This window comes from Solenopsis invicta, chromosome 5 (assembly GCF_016802725.1).
Source record: "Solenopsis invicta isolate M01_SB chromosome 5, UNIL_Sinv_3.0, whole genome shotgun sequence".
Lineage (NCBI taxonomy): Eukaryota > Metazoa > Arthropoda > Insecta > Hymenoptera > Formicidae > Solenopsis > Solenopsis invicta.
The window spans coordinates 86,147-107,015 of record NC_052668.1 but is presented as its reverse complement, the minus strand read 5'-3'; the positions used below and the strand labels follow the sequence as shown (position 1 = coordinate 107,015).

Below are 20,869 nucleotides of genomic sequence, written 5' to 3'. Positions count from 1 at the left end.
AGCAGAGAGGGTTTGGAGTCATTAAATACTGCAGAAGTGACGAACTGCGGGGTCCTTATCTCTGCTGTGATACATACACACACACACACACACACACACACACACACACACACACACACACACACACACACACATACACACACACACACACTCACACACACACACACACGATGTGCAAAAATCCGACCGACAACCTCCACGTGGTGCACATTGGGTAATGCTAATGTCGGCGGTAGACGTCATTTTTCGGAAAAATGTACTGTAAAAAATGTATATCTTCAAAGTCTTGTAACTCGGTCAAAAAAATCGTAGAGAAAACTTTAAAAAAAGCATTTTGTAGAGAAAATGTCATACTTTATGGCACTTGCATTGGATTTGTCGAGAAAAATTTTTTTATTGAGCTACAGGCTGTTAAAAATACGTTATTTTAAGGAAAAAACAGTGTATCTTTTTTGGGGCATAGTACTAAGAAATTGAGAAAATTTTTGAAAACCATTAACAGCATGTTAAAGCTGGAACTTCGAGCTTTAAAATGGTTTTTTGATTTTTTGTCTACGATGATTTTTCACGGAGTACGGATATCATTTGTAAAAAATGCAGGTTTAGCTTCAAAGTAGCGTAACTCGGTCAAAAAAAATGGTAGAGAAATTTTAAAAAAAGCATTTTGTAGGCAAAATGTTGTAGTTTATGAAACTTTACTTGAATTGTTCGAAAAAAATTTGTTGGTCGAGCTGCAAAGTGTCAAAAATACGAAATTTTAAGAAACAAAACAGGGTGTGCTTTTTTACTGCATAAGACAAGGAAGTTAAAAGAATTTTGAAAATCTGCTGATAGAGCGTTAAAGTTGGATCTTCAAGCTGGAACTTCGAGCTTTAAAATGCTTTTTTTATTTTTTATCTACGATGATTTTTCACCGAGTTACAGTCATTTGAAAATAGCCTAATTTTTGGTGTCTGGAAAGTGTTCCCTATTTTCTTTTGAGTAGTGTATTATTCTGTGGAGAAAATGTTTTTTAAAGAACAATATTTTCTGTACCGTAGGTTTTTTGTGACGTACTTTTTCAGGACAAGGATAATGAAATGATTCGAAATTTTGTATGCAAATGTCTTGATAGCCAGACCATGTTGAGCAAGGATTTTTACGTGATTCATTTATACACGCACGCGTATGAGCGCGCGTATCCCCCCTCCCCCCACCTCCCCCCACACACACACACTCACACACTTACACATAAGGATTAGACCTCTGCTACGTCATATCTTGCACATTTATTCACGTTATTATGTATTTTTTCAAAGGCTTTTTTCATTCTAGCCTAGTGATATTAGGTCCGCCACTTTGAATTTTCCAAAAGGCCAAACGGCATCGAAAAATAGACATTTCAACAAAAATTTTAAGCCTTTTTCGAACATTTTATCTCAAAAATTGAAATGGGCAGCAGGGGTGGCCTTTTTGACGGAGAATGCCCCATATATATATATATACAGGGTGTTTCAGACCACCCGTACACCCCTTTTCTTTTCGCAGGATTAGGACCAATCAAAAATATGTTCAGACGAAAGTTGTAGGGTTTCAAAAGATCTATTCAATGATCTTATCAGTTTGACCTTGGATGGCGTCGCCAAGGTCAGATCGAAATCACATTAAGTTTTTTAAATGAAACACCCTATTTTTGATTCCAGAATCTAATAGCTGGTGTCAAGACCTTCCCAAAACACTACAAGAAAGTTTATTTTCGTTGACTACTTTCCGAGTTGTGCGGCTTGAAAGTTACACTACCGCCAACACCATGTAAATAACAATATAAAATCACGCGTTACGCAAAAAGCCGTGCAGCCGACACAAAGAAAGTAAACACGCGAGCCGGGCCAACAAAAACAGATCATGAAAAATCGTGAAAGTTAGCTGTCGCGACCGTAGATAGTCACATACATATGTATGTCATAATATTATGTAATTACATTATTACTTTAACGGTAGCACACGAGCAATAACGAGCGCGGCTTTCTGCGTAACGATGTCTAACTCGTGATTTTATACATATTGTTATTTGCATAGGATGTAGTAGAGATGTATTCACCACAACGCTATTGTGACTCAACTCAACACGAGTGACAATAACTCTCTCAAACTTGTCACCTACGTCTTCAATAACCGTCATATCAGTATCAATCGCGCAACAAAAATCCGACCCTCTTTATTAGTCTAGGTTTATTTAGCCATGTCCTATTCCAATGAAGAAGCATATGATATGCTGCTAATTTTAGGTGAGTGTCAAGGTACATTCATTGCAGCGGAAAGATTGTGGCGGGAACGTTATCCTGATCGGACTCCTCACTCGCGAAATGTTTTTTCACGTTTGGCTAAACGAATCAAAATTAAAGGTGTCGTTCAGCCTCAACATAACAAAGGTACACAAATTCGTCGTCCGATTATGGATGAAAGAACAGTGGAAATTCTTGCATCGACAGAATTGAACCCTTATGATTCTTTAAGACGACGAGAACAAGATTCTGGTGTTAGTAAAATCAGTGTTTGGCGCATTCTAAAAAATAACAAATTTCACCCTTACAGAATGTCTGTTCATCAAGCGTTGAATTATAACGATATTAGACAGAGACTTGTATTTTGCAACTTTATAAGACAGCAACCACTTGATTTCCACTTGAAAATTTTATTTTCTGACGAATGTACACTTAAAAGTGATGGATCTGTTAATACTTGGAACTCTCGTTATTGGGCACAAAATAATCCTCACTGGTTGAGAGAAGTAGATCATCAAACCATTTGGAAAGTCAATGTTTGGTGTGGAATTATTGGAAGTCAAATCATAGGTCCTGTTTTCTTTGACGAAAATCTAAACGGTGATAGATATTCCGCCTTGATAATGACAGATCTTCCTGTCTTACTAGAAAATATTCCTCTGCAATTGCGCCTGAACATGTGGTTCCAACAAGATGCATGTCCGTCTCATACATCGAGAGTTGCTCGTGCGGCATTAAACACTATGTTCCCCGACAAGTGGATAGGCAAATACGGTCCAATCAATTATCCACCCCGATCACCAGATCTCACCGTCCTTGATTATTATATGGGGAAGGATAAAAAACTTGGTCTATCATGAACGTCCGACTACGAGGGATAATATGATTCGTAGAATAAGTGAAGCAATTCGATCCTTACGTGCCGAGGAAATTCTTCGAGCAACCAATGATTTTCAAAATAGAGTTGATGCTTGCATCGCAGAGAATGGTGCTCACTTTGAACATTTAGTCGCTTAACAAAACATACACTCATTCATTCCCGAACGTGAGAGGCAAGGGGACTCACGTGAATCAAGCACCCCAAACGTGAGAGGCAAGGGGACTCACGTGAATCAAGCACCCCAAACGTGAGAGGCAAGGGGACTCACGTGAATCAAGCACCCCAAACGTGAGAGGCAAGGGGACTCACGTGAATCAAGCACCCCAAACGTGAGAGGCAAGGGGACTCACGTGAATCAAGCACCCCAATGGGATGAAATTCTCGTCACGTCCACGTCGTTCATTCTGGATAATGCTAAGCACGGGAAAATGCATACAGTCAATCTGGACATGATTGATCATCAAACATAATCAATCCAGTTAATAAACAAAAGCAGAGTACATAAAACTTTGACTCCCCTTTTCCTCCCCCATACACATACGCATGCACGTATGCACACACCCACACACAAGATTAAATCCGACTAAGTAACCACCACATGGTACATCTTGAGTAATGCTGATGCTGGCGGTAGTGTAACTTTCAAGCCGCACAACTCGGAAAGTAGTCAACGAAAATAAACATTCTTATAGTGTTTTGGAAAGGTCTTGACACCAGCTATTAGATTCTGGAATCAAAAATAGGGTGTTCCATTTAAAAAACTTAATGTGATTTCGATCTGACCTTGGCGACGCCATCCAAGGTCAAACTGATAAGATCATTGAATAGATCTTTTGAAACCCTACAACTTTCGTCTGAACATATTTTTGATTGGTCCTAATCCTGCGAAGAGAAAAGGGGTGTACGGGTGGTCTGAAACACCCTGTATATATATATATATTTATATACATATGAACAGAATTTTTTATTCTGAATGTATATTATCGATTAGGGTACCGTGATTCGAGATCAAGAAGATCTGACCAAAGAGGTCAGGGACAATGCGAGGAGAAGGATACAAATTATTGATCCCAGAGTCCTTCTCAGTCTCCACTACATTCTCCACCGTTTTCAGAGAATTATTGCATACACTCTGCGACCGCACTCACGAGCGTGGTGCAACTGCGTTAATTGCTCGTGGCGCTAGTTAGGTAGCCAGGGGGTTCGCGAAGTCGCTCACATCAAGTGCGCGAAATTAGACGATACGATTGGGCGCCAGGCACGAGCGAGCGTGCCGCTCTGAAATCGGGACGTGACCGATCTCTCGATTCACGCCCGAAAAGAAACGCGAAAACACTCTACGTCGTCACGAACAATAACGGGCTCCCTTAACCGATAGCTCAGCCACGGAATTGGCAGAGGGGGTGGTTCGCGACGGACGGGGTGATAGAGGAGAGCGAGGGAACTTAGAGAAAACGCTTCAGTCCGATAGAAAAATGAATAATATATTTCCGAGATATGACGCTACTCACAAGGTTCTGCGACGGGGTCTCGCGACCCGGACGCGAGCGGAAAATATCGCGCGGTCGTCGGTACGAGCTCACCGAACGGAGAGAGTCACAATTCCACTCTGAGCAGCGGCAGACAAACACCGTGCACTCTCGCCACTCTACACACGCACTCTCAGTTCACGCCAAATTATGGCGATTCGGCACGAAGCAAGCGTTCGGAAGTACGCTGAACAAAACGGACATCGCCCAACAGAAACGCATACATACGCTACTACAGACAACATACAAGAATGTATCACAATTAACGCGACTTGGCTGTGGTGTCGGCGACGCTCTCAATAAACGGAACCGAACGAATCCCGACGCGACTTAATCGGATGAGGCGCACGGCGGCCGAGCACGCGGACAGCACGCGATCACTGGCGTGTTCCCGGCGGAGGATTTTACGGCGAACGATAACTCTAACGGCAGCCGCGCGCGCGACTCATCCGACCGGCGAAATCGGTGGCTTTACACAAATCTCGTTCGTCTCACCACGACGCTGGCCTGGCTCGCAAATCGTCCTCGCACGGGGATGTGGCACGTCCTCGGCTCCCGTCGTCTCGGCTCGTGGCAGCGCACTTGCGACGATCCACAGCGAAGTGATCGATAGCGCGAGGAAATTCGGCAGGCGGCACGCAGGATCTCTCGCCCCACGCACGGGGGTTCGTCGCGCCGCGCTATTGGTTCCGCCTTATAACGCGGTCCTCGCGACCCTCTAATCAGGCTGTCGCGCCGCGGCGCGCAATTCGAGGTAGGTCGGTCTCTTCGGGCAGCTCGCGACTCTTCCCGTGGTTTTCCCGAGGCCGGATGGCTATCCCTACGGACTCTTCGACGTCCGGTGCCCCCGCGCTCGGGACCACGTCAGGAACTTTCTCTCGCCGCTCCTCGTTCGGGATCTCCTACGCGATGATCGGCGTGGAGTGTCGACATCCCCTACGCCGGACCTTCCCTCTTTGTGTCCTGCAATTTCAGCGGCTTTACTGTTGCGTACAGGCGCGAAGGTAAGAGATAACGTAATTAAAATGAAGAGAGATCACCTGTCGTGCGCGCTACTGCGATCCTGCGCACGGTCCGGAAGGTCTCAAGTGGCGGGAGGTCCTCCTTCTTGTAGTCTGCTCGCCGGGTGAGATTTCGTCGATACAAAAATTGAATATCCGCTAGCCGCCAATCCGCAAAACGTCGCTAAAATTAACGGACGGACACACGCACACAAAACAAAAACGCGGAATTGTAAGCGCACTCGCCAACACGTCCGTCTCCGAGCCGAGAGGACGTAAAGCCGCAGCGCGCGTTCCTCGTTCGGATCTTACGATCCTTGTGACGGACAGCCAAACGGGATGTCACGTCACAACTCTTAACGGAAGTCACTTCCAAAAAAGGATTTCCGATTCCTTCAAGGGATCCAGAGCCTAGTCATACAGTGACAAGTCAGGTAGATGTCCATGTTCCGGCGGAGGTTCAGCTGACATCGAATAAAGATACACCTTCCTCAAATATCCAGATAGTAATGGATGCAGCTAATTCATCGGAGGAAGTGGTCATAGAAGACTTAGATGTAGAAATTCTGGAAGCCATTGGAAAACGAGTGGCGGAAGAGAGAATTTTGGCTCCAGCCATTCCCAAGAGTGTAGCTGTTTGACTGATATTTTAAAGAAAAGCCTTCCAATAGAAGAGAGAGATAGACTTATTAAAGAGCATGCTCCTGCAAAGAATTGCGTCCTAATTGATCCTCCAAAACTTAATGAAGAACTTAAGGCTTCTTTAAATGAAATATCAGTAAAACGCGATGGTCGCATCGTGGATAAACAAAAGAAAATCACGGCTTGTCTTGCTTTGATGGGTGTATCACTGAGATCATCAATAACAATAAGTCCGATATCGAAAGAAATTATCTCCTTCTCAGATCTCTTTAGTAAAGAGACTTAGAGAAGCTGCACGATTATTGGCATACCTACAAAGGGATGAATCCTTGACTCGTAGAAGTCTGATTCTTGCTACCATTAGCAGCTCTCAAAACGTTAGAATCATCGACAGCAGAGGAGTGGCTTTTTGGCCAAAAATTAGGAGAACGGCTTAAAGTAGCTAAAGCGATTGAAAGATCGGGCAAGGAATTAAAAGCGAAACCAAAAATCACTGGAAAGGCAAAAAACTTCAAAGGCCCGCCACGACGTCAACCATTCAGAGCTATGACATCAGGCGGGTATCGAAACAGATTCTACAACCAGAATTAATTCAACAAGAAGAAGTCGACCAATCAGAATGTGGGAAGTCGCAACGATCTTCAACCGCAGTCAACAACTCAACAGAAAAAAGCTTAGTTGTAACTGAGGTGGGTAAGCCAGCTGAAAGGCTGGGTTTATTCTTAGAGAAATGGAAAGTTTTAACTTCCGATTCCAGGATTTTGAGTTGGATAAAGGGGTATGTAATTCCTTTTTCCAAACCAGTGGTGCAAGATTCTGTTCCTAGAGAACCTTCATGGTCTGCAAAAGAGCGCGCCGGAATTTGCAAACAGATTGAAAAATTAATTTCAAAAGGAGCTTTTAGCCAATGTGAACCATGTAAAGATCAATTCTTATCCAGTATTTTCTTAATCCTTAAGCCAGATGGGACAAGCAGATTAATTCTTAATCTTAAAAGGTTAAATAAATTTATTAAAACGGATCATTTTAAACTGGAAGACTATAAAGTTGCGTGCAAGTTACTTAGTCGTAATTGCTTTATGGGTAAACTGGATCTTAAGGATGCTTATTACTTGGTCCCCATTGACAAAGTTTACAGAAAATATCTAAGATTTTTCTTTGAAAGCGTTCTATATGAATTTAACTGCTTACCTTTTGGTCTTAATATAGCTCCATATGTTTTTACAAAAATCATGAAACCGGTGGTATGTCATTTAAGAAACTTAGGTTATTTATCGGTTATTTACCTCGATAATCTGTTACTTCTAGGAAATTCTCAGGCAAGTTGTTCAGACAATATTAGGGCGTCAGTGGAATTATTGGAAAATTTAGGTTTTATCATTAATAACGAAAAGAGTTGTAAAATTCCGACGCAAATTTGTAGTTTTCTGGGATTTGTCCTAAATTCACATAAAATGATATTAGAATTACCATTAGATAAAAGGAAAAAGATTCATGATCAAATACTAGTTTTCAAAAAATTAGAGAAATGTAAAATTAAAGAGTTCGCTCAATTGATAGGTTCATTAGTATCTTGCTGCCCGGCTATTCAATATGGTTGGGCACACGTCAAATGTTTTAAGAGGGAAAAATATTTAACCCTGTTAAGAACCAATGGCAATAATGAAGCAATTATAAGTTTAAATAAGAAGTTACAAGAAGATTTCTTATGGTGGGAACACAATATTCTTCATAGAGTTTCGAATATTGCGATTCATGAATACAGGTTGGTTATTTTTTCAGATGCCTCTCGTACAGGTTGGGGGGTGGCATGTGAAAAAGATAGAGCTCTTGGACATTGGAATGAGTTAGATAAACTACATCACATAAATTATTTAGAACTTTTATCAGCCTTCTTTGGTCTCAAATGTTTCGCTTCAGAACTCAAAAATTGCAATATTCTGTTAAAAATTGATAACACCACGGCAATTTCTTATATAAATCGTATGGAAGGTGTGAGATCAGTAATCTTGCTAAGTCCATTTGGAAGTGGTGTGAAGAACGCGAACTATTTATTTTTGCATCATATATTTCATCAAGCAATAACGCGGAAGCAGATTTCAAATCAAGGAAATTAAAAAAAGAAACGGAATTTGAGTTATCTTAGGTATGCTTTCGCAAGATTGTTAAAGAGTTAGGACTTCCAGAAATAGATTTATTCGCAACCAGGATTAATGCAAAATGCAAAGATTATGTTTCGTGGATAAGAGACCCCGTTCAATAGCGGTTGATGCGTTTACCTTGAATTGGAATAGTTTCTTCTTTTATGCATTTCCACCATTTATTTTAATTTCTAGAGTTTTGCAAAAAATTAGATCTGAAAAGTCAAAGGGTATAGTTGTAGAGCCACATTGGCCGGCACAACCGTGGTTTCCTTTATTCCTCTCAATGTTGGAATCGGAATCGTTAATTTTTAAACCTAACAAAAATACATTACTTTCATTGGACAGGAAACCGCATCCACTTTGGAGAACACTTACCCTGGTGGCAGGAGTATTATCAGGGAAGCTTTTCGGTTAAAAGATATTCCGGAAGAAGCCATAAAGATTTCTATGGCTTCCTTAAGCGAGTCCTCTCTTAAACAATATGATTGTTCTTTGAAGAAATGGTGGATTTTTTGTGAATCCAGAGATTTATCTTGGTGTAGAGTAGAAATATCTGACATTATTAGGTTTTTAACATTAGAGTTTGAAAAAGGAGCTTCATATGGGTCACTTAATTGCATTCGATCTGCTATTTCCCTTATTTTAGGTCCAGATATTGGAAAGAATGAAATGATTATGAGATTTTTTAAAGGCATTTTAAAGTTAAGACCCCCTGAGCCGAAATACGACTCCACTTGGGATCCAAAGATTGTTCTAGATTTTTTCAAAGATTTACCAAACTCAGAATTGTCTTTAGATAATCTCAGTAAAAAGTTAATAACTTTATTAGCTTTAGTATCGGACCAAAGAATCCAGACGTTATCATTAATAGATGTAAGAAATATTGTTATAAAGAAACATGTAATAGAAATTAAGATACCAGATAGAATTAAGACTTCTAAAGCAACCTATGATTGTTTTACCCTTTTACGACAAAGATCGGAATATTTGCCCCGCTAATACGCTCCAAGTTTATCTCAACAAAACTGAAAAGCTCAGAAATGATACCAATTCCTTATTCATATCATTCAAGAAACCTTTTAAAAAAGTATCATCTCAAACCTTAAGCAGGTGGCTAAAGGATAGTTTGCAGAGCAGTGGCATTAATACAGATATTTTCTCAACGCATAGCACTAGGCACGCGTCTACGTCTGCAGTTAAAAGAAAAGGCGTTAATATTGATATCATCCGAAAGTCGGCAGGTTGGACGGAAAGGTCAGCCACTTTCGCGAGGTTTTATGATAGACCGATTACTCAAGACTTAGGGTTGTTTGGACAGGCTATTCTAGATGAATAAGAGAAACAAAGATTTGTTTATTGATGTTACTTCATACAAGAATGTTTTTTGTAAACTTTGATTTTCAAATTAAATAATTATATGTTATTTTGTCCATGTTTAGTTGTTAGAGTTTAGTTATTCAGCCTCAGCCATCTTTCAACATCTATGTTTTATCTTGAGGAAAGAGGCGCGAAATACAATTTAATGATTAAACGAACTTACCTGTAAGTGAAGTTCTATCATAGTTGTATGAAGCGCCTCTTCCGAAAGATAAGTCCCGCCCTAAACCCATGTCCGAGGTTGTCGGACCCCAAAAATCGTAATCCGGCTTTGGCTGGACTTTTAAAAGAATGACAACATCGATGTGAGTTCATGGATGGTAGACTTCACGGATGATAGTCTTCTGTCTTTAAAATTTGTGGCACCCCGGCGTAGGATTGAGGAGATTGAGTACTACGTTTTATCTTTCGGAAGAGGCGCTTCATACAATTATGATAGAACTTCACTTACAGGTAAGTTCGTTTAATCATTAAATTAATACCGTGATAGTTTTTGTTAAACTCGAAGTCGAAAAGAAGAAAAAAAAACAAAGTTTGAAGTTAAAATTGTCAGAAATGCAAAGAAAACAATAACGACGAACACATAAGGAAGGAAGGAGTGTTATGGAGAGAAAGGAACAAGGATTAGGAAGGAGAGATGAGAGTTGAATTATTATTCTTTGTGTAAAAAAGATGTTTAAATCTATTGTTAATAGTATAGAAAATATAAGTAATCGGATAGTTAGATTAATCGAATTCTTCAATAGTATGTAAATCAATAAAATTTATTAATCCATCTTGATTTCACGGCTTCACCATCCTTGCACCTTACTCACTCACTGATGCTAAGTACAATTTCAATTAAAAAAATAGTAATTCTTGAATGTGGCAAGCATCAATTTTAATTTTTTTTTGTATTGCATTTGAAATTAATTGCTTTTGAAATAGTGTTTGTCACTGAGGATGACCGCAGTACACGGTTGAAATGTTTAACGTTATGTTCTGTCAATTTAACCAATGCATATAAATAACATTTTGATCCAGCTTGCTTAATTAGTACCTCTATTTTTCATATATTATGTATATTTTTATTTTAAACTACTGCGTTTTTCATTACTATTACGTTTATTGCTAGAACCTTTCTAAAAGTTTAATAGTGATTAATAGAGGCACATTATAAGTCAGTATAAAAATATTAAGTAGATTATTTAATTAATCAATCTTTTATATGTTTTTATTCCTGATAAAAGGATTTTATCGTGTAAATTACGATGCAACCAATTGGCAAAGAATCGCTGCTTTTCTTAATACCGATAATTACCACAAGATCCCAGTTTTGAATCGTGCACAAATTGTCGACGACGCTTACTACATGATGCAGACTGAACGGCTTGATTTTACTACTTTTATTGAAATTATAAATTATTTGTCAAACGAAACTGATCCTGCGCCATGGTTCAATGTCATTGAAAACATGTTTATAAAAAATAACTTCTTGCGATTACCTAAAGGAGAAGCAATCCTCAAGGTAAAATATGTATATTACAGTTTATGACAGTTTATGATATCGTTACGAAACTAAATTAAATTAATTTGAATTAATAAACTTAATAAGAGAAAAAAAGAAAACATTTGACTCTACCAAATAGATTATTATGCATTAAGTCTCTACAATTTAAATTAATTATTAAGTAGTTATCAAGAAAATAATAAATTATATCAAAACTTATCTATAATTTGCTAGAGTTAGCTTAATCATTATAAAATATTTTTTTAGCCATATTTATCGAATTTGATGCATAAACTATTTGAACATATCGGCTTTGAAGAAAATCCTGAGGATGACATTTTAACTATAGAAATGAGAAGGTATTTTCATAAATATGTTTGTTTATATGGATTTGCGGATTGTCAAGCAACAATTATTTCTAAATTACTTGCTTATATGGAAGATCCAGTCGCAAATAAGTAAGTTTGTTAAAAGATACATATACATTTGAAAAAATTCGTTTTCATTTTAAATTTTAGCACATGTACAATGACAATGACAATTTTTTATATAGAAATTTACTAGCAAATTAAGATTAATAAATTTTAAATTATCATTTTTACTTAATTCATCGAACTTTTGTATAATTGTAAATTGCACATAACTCTACTCTTATTGATTTAACATATATTTTGCTTTGTTCAATGTAGCCAATACTATTTAATTACAATATATTAATAGCGTGCAATTTCGAGTAGATATTTTATAAAAAGTATTATAAATTTTGGTAATTTGTTAGGCAAAAATTATAAGTATTGTTACGTCCAGTATTGACGGTCTGACATGGCTTGCCAAATATCGATATTGGATTGATGATCGGCCGTCAACAACTGTTGACTGTCAGTTGTTGTCTTGCCGTTTCTAAAGTCGTTATTTTATAAAGTCTGCTTCCTTATTTCTTGTGCGCGAGTGCTATTGTGATTTTGCGAGTAAGTGAGAGCGATCATACGCTCACGGACGTAACAGTATATAATTAAATATTTATAATCTATAGCATATTAGCATTATATTATACTAAAGAACAACATTTGCCAAAATAATGAAGTAGTACATCGAAGTAAAATAAAACTATTTCTTAAAACATGTATTTTTTATAGAATTTTTTAAATTACGTTTATTTTTCTTTCTTATTAGTCCATCATACCAGGAAGAACAGCTAATTTGCTTTGGTCTCAAGAAAGCGAATGAATCTTTTTGGGATCAATTGTTACAAACACAACAGAGAACATCAAATTCTTATAAACAATTTCTTGGTTGTTCGGAGAATCTGCACATTCTTGAAAGACATTTAAATTCTCTTTCTAACGATACAGAAGAATATTATATTTTTTCTGAAAAAATGTTTCAATTTTTTCCAAATACTGATGTAGTGCTTGAACTTGTTACTACTAATTACGAGAAGTAAGTAAAATTACGTTATATATACTGTAAAATTATTTGCATTGTTTATGTTAAGAAACATAATTATATAATATAGTTACATAAAATGCTATAAAAAGTCGATATATTTTTTTAAAAACAGGTTCTATTTCAAAACAAGAAAACAAATTTAGATCCTACAATAAATATCTATAGAGAGATATAGGGTAGTTTATTACTATAAGAGATACCTTAAGCATAATTTAAATAAAAAAGTCATATCTGCATTTTCTCTTGTAAAATAATAGGCTTTTATTAGATTGTTCAGTGTTTAAAATCTATAGACTAGAAAAATTGTATTGTTCCCAAAACTTACAAGACGTACTGACACCTGCATTCTTAATACTATTAAGAAGTAATTAGTGTACAGTTATTGCAATTAACAATTAAATTTAACAATATAATAGTTAAAAAATCTTATCAATTTTTGGAGAAAGGAGATTCTATGTGTTAAATGTTTCTAAACATCAAAAAATTACTAAATTATTATTTTAATATTGTTAAGTATTCCGAAATTATGTAATGAGTATTAATTACTGTTCAAGTCTGACGAATGTGTAATGTGCAGTTTGCATAAGCCTGAAATTATAAAAATTGTTATTCTACATTGAGGTTTGCTGATACATGCCATCTCATATTTAGATTTGCTTTTTTTTGCTACAGTATAATACCTATAGCAAAACAAACTGTTTAAGGGGATGTTATCTTTACTAACCGAATTGATCTATAAAATAATAACGTTTAATTGTTAAAACAGACCTACTCCAATCATCTCTTTAAATATATAAATAATTTCTATTACGATAATATTGACATTTATCTTTTAAAATATATGTTTACATCATCCCTGACAACGTACATATAATTAAAATACATAAGAAGGACAACAACTTTTACTGTCTGTTTTAAATGTATTGTTTGGAATAACCCTTTAGAACAATGAAAGCAATTTTTAATATATTTTGCAGGTTTAAGGACGATCCAAATATTGTTACAAAGCTCATTTACAATAGTTTCAGAGAAGAAGAATTTAACAAGGTTAGGTGATATCATTATTTAACATTTTGTTTCTTAATTATCTTTTAACTGCAATTATAAAATATTATGTTATAGATAGAAGCATTTGCTGAACAACATAATAAACATTACGAAGGAAATTTAAAAAGAAGGAAAATAATGTTGGAAGATATGAAAAATGATTTGCCAAAATTCCTAGGTGCTTTGGAAAATAAACAATCCATCTTAAAATAAATACTCCAACAACTTAAGTAATGATACATCATAGGATTTAATCCACGTATAATAAAATAAATAAATTGTGAATATATAAAAAAAAAATAAAATTATTCTAATATATATTATTATCGTATGTATTGCATGTTACGTCCGCGGATTCGCGGGATTGCGATCCGGGACGTAAATTTTTTCTTTAATTAGTTAGTCGGGAATTTTTTTAAATTTTTAAATCGGGAATGCAGCTGTCACTAGTCGTGTCCCTGAATCGTAAGGCAACACGCTCAGATGCACGATAATATATACAATTTAACCAAGATGGGAAATTTGGGAGGGGGTTTGATAATTAATTTTGTTAATAAACAATAATGCAAGCGTGGTTGAGTGGGCGAAGGTGAAAAATAATTAGATAACAAATCGAATAGTATATGCAAGAGAATATATTTACATGTGTATATATATAATTATTTATATTTTTACAAAGCTATAATAATATTAGAGCACGCCACTGATTGTGAGTCAAAGTTAAGGTTGATTTATTTTGGGCGGCGCGACTATGATCAAAAACCCGGAGGGGGTCCTTTTTACTCTAAACCAAGTTTTTAAGTCTTTAGTAACGCGAGACAATTGACGGTACGACCATGGAGTAGGAGAATAGGAGGCCAAACTTGATAGCGCGCGCGAACCAAAAGTGTTCCAGATTTATGTATAGTCGTTAGCTAAAAGGTAGCAACACATTTTTTTTTAATGATAGATGGTTTGATGCTTAATTGGTTGGATCCACAGGTAAGAACCAATGACGTTCGCCGTTTAATGAGCAAGTCTACATTTCAAAAACAATCGAAGAAAATGTGTTGCAACCTTTTAGCTCACGACTATACCTTATTGGGAGGAAGTACGCTAAACGGAATAACTTCTTACCGATGGTCGCCATCTTTAAAAGCCTCTCACACATGCAAAATGTGATGAATTCACGATCACGCATACATTGCATACACGAGATCATATACGAGATGCCAGTTGTTACTCCGATTTAAAAAAAAAATGTTGGAAAATATCATTTTTATTGCAACATTTTTAACAACAAAGTAATATTAATTGAAAACTAATCGTGAATTCTGTACATCGTGTTACAAGCTGAGTTCAATAATCGGAAATGAAAAATAGAAGTTGCATCAAACAAGCGACAGAGAGGTTATATTATTAAAAAGTACATAATAATTATGAAATAGTATATTTGATTAGTAATTAATACAAAAACTTACATTTTAGGGATATAATGGAAAGAAATTTCACGGAAATATATCATGCATCAGATGAAATTAAATTTAAATATTTGCAACAGAACTTGAATTTAGTGGAGCTGCCTTCTTCGGATTGGGGATTTTTGACTGGAAACGACAAATTCTTTGGTTTTACGAAAGTTGAAAGTGATTTTAGCATAAGAAAAAGAATTGCTGTCTTTCCAAATTTACATATTAATATTTATATCGATGATGAGATTATGCCCTTTTCAAGATATATTAAAGTATCGAGTATTAATAATTTAAATGAAATTTTGAAAACATTAGATACTGTTTAATTTATACTTTTTTTAACTGTATATATATTTATGGTATATATATTTATACTCCTTGTAATTGTATATACATTTTAAGGATGAAATAAGTGTGCATCCAAGGAAACTAAGGAAATTAAAGATTTTACATCGATAATTAAATTTGACAAGTGAAATGGAACTGAGTCATTAAAGAAAACCAATAATCAATTTTGATTTTTGAAGACTATTTGTTTATTTACTCTGATATCAAATAGTTTAATATAAGGTCTGAGATTTATATTTCAATTTGTATCGAAGTAACTTTAAGTCTTTATAATTACTTAATGCTGTACAATGAAAGTTTATTTGATATATCTATTCAACCGTTTTTAAATGATTGTACATTTTCATTATAAGAGAATATAAACTTAGTGGTTCATTAAATTTCTATGTTCATTTCCTTTTTATTTATCACCATCATATACATTAACAGATGCATAAATTAACATAAACTCATGTAACAACATAAACTTGAGTAACGACATAAATTTAAAAAACATAGAACATTTTCACAAATTATTATTCCATGTTACTTACAGTAAAAGCTGTAAAAAGACTTTTTTTGCCAAAGTACCACTTTTTTCACCTTTCGTGGTACGATCCTCGAATCCAACACGCTATTTCTACATTTGGTTTACAAATAAATAAATATTTAAATATTCGGGTAAAAACACCGAACTCTACGAAAATACATGAAAAGTCAGGTTAGGCTAACTATTACAAATGGCGCTCATCCGTAAGAAGTTATTCTTTTCAGCGACCATCCTCCCAATAGGGAACATAAAACGAGAACGTAATTGGAGTGCTGAGTTCGGCCTCCTATTCTCCTACTCCATGGGTACGACGACTGATTGTCGGTACCCGTTGGCTTCCGTGCCGTGATTGATAAAGATAAGGAGCGAGTAGGTAACCGAGTTGGAACGCTACCCACGGGTTTGCTGATGGGTCGCCTCCTGGGAGTCGGCGGGTCCCGATAGCGCACATCCCGATAGCCCACCAACCAATCATCTTGACTTATTTAACCCAACCTACGGAAAATCTCTAGGCATCTGCCATTGTGAGTGGTTTGTGTGCCAACCTCCCCCTGGAAGTTATAATTTTCCGCGATGGCGCTACTATTTTGCGATCCTCCTGTTCTAACGGTGCCGGATCATTTTGCGTCGTCAAAGATCTCATGGGTTCGGACATCGGGAGGTGTTCCGCTCCCAACGCCTCCTGCATCTCCTCCGGAGAAGGCAAAGAACTAAGACACGGGAGTGGAAACACCAACGGATCGAACTCGCCAGGAGTGTTAAATTCGCGCATTAACCGTCAGAAAAATCGCTTGCGCCCGCCAGCGTAGGCGCGATGAGCCTTCCGTTTGCCCATATCTGTATTAATGAACTCATAATTAACCAGGTGATTTGCCACGAGAATAAAGAGTATGTATGAAAACTCACCGACCTCTTCCGAAAAAAGTATTAAATGAGAGAGGTAAGCAAGAGATCTGTCGCGTAAGAGATCTATAATTTTTAATGAATTAATTATTAATTACAGCAATTTAAATAAGAAAGCAAAGAAAGTATATGTGTATATATATATATATATATATATATATATACCGGGTGACCCATTTTAAAGTATCCCCTAGAATATTTCGAAAACTAAGCATTTTCAGCAAAAATGTTTCAGACAAAAGTTATATGGTTTTAAGGGGGACATAAGTTGATGGTATTAATTTGACTTTGAATAGTTGCTTGAAGGTCACGTGAAGGTCACTTTTAATTTTTTAAATGGAACGATCTACTTTTTATTACATATTCTTGTATATAGTTTATCTCGAGACGTTTCCAAAACACTATAAACAAATGTTTTTTTGTATTTTTTGTATTTTTTAGTATTTTTTGAGTTGTGAGGCTTGAAAGTTAATTTTTCAAGAAATACACTTTAGATCAAAAAATAAAAAAAAAAACAGGTTTGATATTTTTTTAAATGCTGTGTAATAATGGCTATATTTTTGCATCATACCGCCGGCTTTAGCGTTACCCGATGTACACCGCGAGGAGGTAGCACAATCGGATTTTGTACATCATGTAGCCCTTAAAAGGGCTGATGTTATAATTGATCTTTTTAAGCAATAAGATGCTCAAAAGTGGCACCGTTAACCTGTTGACAAAGCTGGATTCGGCGTTGAAAATGAGTAACAGTATGCAGAAGTACTCAGAAGTCAGGAGCAGACTTCAAAAAGTTTTCATCATTTTGAATTTGCTGTACTGCCCACTGACAAAACAATTGCCGTTCTTCGTGATCCTGCTCATTTAACGCTTGGTTCAAGGACACATGAGTGTTTACATTGTATCCACACTGTATCCACGTTACATCCAAGTAGTTACATTTGAACCTTAAAGTCAATAAAGTCTTTTGTTTTGTGTCTTCCTTGTGTGTGAAAGTTTTCATTATCTGTTGCTTCGATTTCTGAACAAATTGTTAGATTTACATCATCTGAGAATCGGGCGGAATGGGTGATTATTCTTCAAATAAAATCGTGGATATTCTCCTTGTTCTAAGAGAATGCCACCGTTTTTATAAAAGAGCAGTAATATTGTATCGTAGACGATATCCTATGCGATTGCATCACCAGAATGCTTCCGCAATTCGCAAAATTGAATCAAGAATTCGAAGAGGAAATATTCGGCGTCAACGAAAACGACGTATGATCGACGATTATCGTATGAATGCGCGCTTTCTTACAGTTTTGGCGGCAGTTCATTTAAACCTTAACATATCAACGCGCCAAATTCAAATTCAAATTGGTATCCCAAGAGAGACTGCGCGAAGATACTTGAAAGTCGTGAAGTACCACCCATACCATTTGTCCTTAAATCAAGCGTTAAATGAGCAGGATCACGAAGAACGGCTATTGTTTTGTCAGTGGGCAGTACAGCAAATTCAAAACGATGAAAACTTTTTCAAGTTCGTAATGTTCTCTGACGAAGCCACATTTCACAGTGATGGAACATTGAATCGACACAACAGTCACTAATGTGGGCATCCAATGTGGGCCTCCGTGAACCCACATTGGATGCAGCAAATAGATCATCGACACCGCTGGACCGTCAATGTGTGGTGTAGAATTGTAAATGGCTATCTCATTGGTCCCTATTGTTTTGATAACACTGTCAACGGTGAAAGTTACTTTCGACTGCTAAGAGACGATCTTCCATTTTTGCTAGAAAACGTTGATCTGAATACAAAAATGAGAATGTGGTTTCAGCAAGATGGTGCTCCTTCACATTTTGCACACGTCGTGAGGAACTACCTTAATGAAATGTATCTTGAAAAGTGGATAGGCAGAGGAGGTCCAATTAAGTGGCAACCAGATTTAACTGCTCCTGACTTCTACTTGTGGGGCTTCCTCAAAGACTACGTCAATATAGAAAGACCAACCACCAGAGCCAATTTTTTTACAACCAATTTTAATATAAAAATTTATTCGCAAAGTATGACAGCTAAATTCTAAGTCAACAATTTTAGATACATTATTCATCGAACTTTTATTTAATGTTAAATGGCATATAACGCTAATCTTATCGATTTAATATGTATAATATTTTACATAATACGTTGTTAAGAGTCAACACTGTTTAATTTTTATTAAAGATGGTATAAAGTACGATAATTATTTTTGTTTACCAAATTAAAATAAAATATTAATAATCTTTTTTATATTATCATTATATTTTACTAAAGTAACGAAGGGTACCAGAATAGTGAAGTAAAATAAAAGTATACTTAAAACACGTACTCTTAAGCAAATTTTATTTGATTAATATTATTTTTTTCTTAGTGAACCATTATTTCAGCAAGAAAAGCCATATTGCTTTGGTCTCATAAAGGCGAATGAATCTCTTTGGGAACAGTTCATGCAAGCACAACAGAGAACATTCAAATCTCAAGGGCAGTTTCTTAGTTGTTCAGAGAATTTACACATTCTTGAAAAACATTCAAATTTTTGTTCCAAATATGTAGGATCATATTCCCATGATCTCTTCAATAATATGTTCACAATTTTTCCAACTACTGATGTAGCGATTAAATTTTTTATTAATAATCACGAGAAGTAAGTAAAATTACTTTGTATATATTGTAATTAAGATTATATAAACTGTTTACTTCAAAAAATATAATTGAATGATTTAATTATAAAAGGTGTTATAAAAAATGCGTTGCATGGTTTTTTGAGAGCAGAATGTATTTGTCAAAACAAAAAAAAATTTAATAAACACAGATTCTGAAACAAATATTTATTAAGTTATAGACCAGTTTTCATAGTAAAAGATGTTTTAAGTATTTAAGTATAAAAAAATTATGTCTGCATTATTCCCCTAATTGAAAAAGAATAACCTCTTAATAATTGATTAATGTTTAAATAAGTTCACTATAGAATAACAAAAATGTTCTGTGCTTACAAGACCTATTAATACATTTTAAATTACGTTCGTTCTAAATAATCGATAAACTTTTACTTATAAAGCGATTGATAAAACTCTATAGGTAACAAACTGCTGTTGATAAAAATTATGTCGCATTAATATTTACTACATTTTGATTTTATAAAAAAGAAATAGTATTCTCATCACTCTCTTCCTTTCTCTATTAATGTTACCTGAAACATTGCATAAGTCATGTCAATATTTTTAACGATATTTTGTAGACATTCATTGTTATTTAAGATTGTATTTAATAATAATTATTACAAGTTTTAATATGTTTTACAGTATCCATGAACCATTAATTCTTCAGAGAATTATTAACAATAGTTTCAGGGAAGAGGAACTTGACAAGGTTATACAGCATTATTAAACATTTTATTGTTTTAGGATTTTTATCTGGAATTATGAAATATTTTGTTACAGATAAAAGCATTTGCTGAACAATATGGAATAAATATACAAACGGATTTAAACAACAGGAAAACAATCTTAGACAAAATGAACAATAATTTGTCAAAATTCCTTGGTGTTTTAAAAAATATACAGTCAATCAATACGTTCAGCAATGATATATCATAATCAGATTTAATCCAGGTTTAAAATGAAAGAATGAAAAAGGGTGTACAAATTATATATATTATTTATAAGAAAAAATAATATTCTTGCTTTTTAATGCACAATTAATCTAATACTAATTTTAAATAAAAAATGTTTAATGCTTGAATTTCTGAAATGCGTTTTTACTTTTATTTTATGATTCTCATTATCCATATATCCCCC

The 20,869-nt window shown here is 35.5% G+C and overlaps 2 protein-coding genes across 4 annotated transcripts in view; both read left to right on the top strand.

The window, feature by feature from the left end:
- The window catches only part of LOC120357710 (aminopeptidase Q-like), a 33,354-nt gene extending 19,214 nt beyond the window's left edge, over window positions 1–14,140 (top strand). The window contains exons 7-11 of one of the 2 annotated variants that reach the window (XM_039448969.1): window positions 11,067–11,344; window positions 11,594–11,784; window positions 12,500–12,766; window positions 13,753–13,822; window positions 13,898–14,140. In XM_039448969.1, coding sequence (XP_039304903.1) covers window positions 11,067–11,344; window positions 11,594–11,784; window positions 12,500–12,766; window positions 13,753–13,822; window positions 13,898–14,035 — 944 coding nt within the window. In that variant the 3' untranslated portion in view covers window positions 14,036–14,140. The remainder of the gene's footprint in view (window positions 1–11,066; window positions 11,345–11,593; window positions 11,785–12,499; window positions 12,767–13,752; window positions 13,823–13,897) is intronic. The other variant, XM_039448970.1, reaches the window with a different exon arrangement.
- A 3,331-nt stretch (window positions 14,141–17,471) lies between these two features.
- LOC113005452 lies at window positions 17,472–20,705 on the top strand. Of its 2 annotated transcripts, none has more exons than XM_039448975.1 (3): window positions 17,472–19,716; window positions 20,357–20,441; window positions 20,513–20,705. In XM_039448975.1, the coding sequence occupies exons 1-3, from the start codon at window positions 19,520–19,522 to the stop codon at window positions 20,666–20,668; spliced, it is 438 nt and encodes a 145-aa protein (XP_039304909.1). In that variant the 5' UTR covers window positions 17,472–19,519; the 3' UTR covers window positions 20,669–20,705. The 2 variants fall into 2 exon arrangements, with proteins under 2 accessions (XP_039304909.1, XP_025996843.1); XM_026141058.2 differs by having other exon boundaries at window positions 17,484–19,716; window positions 20,375–20,441.
- The last annotated feature ends 164 nt before the right edge of the window (window positions 20,706–20,869 follow it).

Coding starts and splice junctions, on each gene's coding strand:
- LOC113005452 (XM_039448975.1), top strand. CDS start 19,520: ATGCAAGCACAACAGAGAACATTCAAATCTCAAGGGCAGTTTCTTAGT. Junction 19,717..20,356: donor TTTATTAATAATCACGAGAA/GTAAGTAAAATT, acceptor AATTATTACAAG/TTTTAATATGTTTTACAGTA. Junction 20,442..20,512: donor GGGAAGAGGAACTTGACAAG/GTTATACAGCAT, acceptor ATTTTGTTACAG/ATAAAAGCATTTGCTGAACA.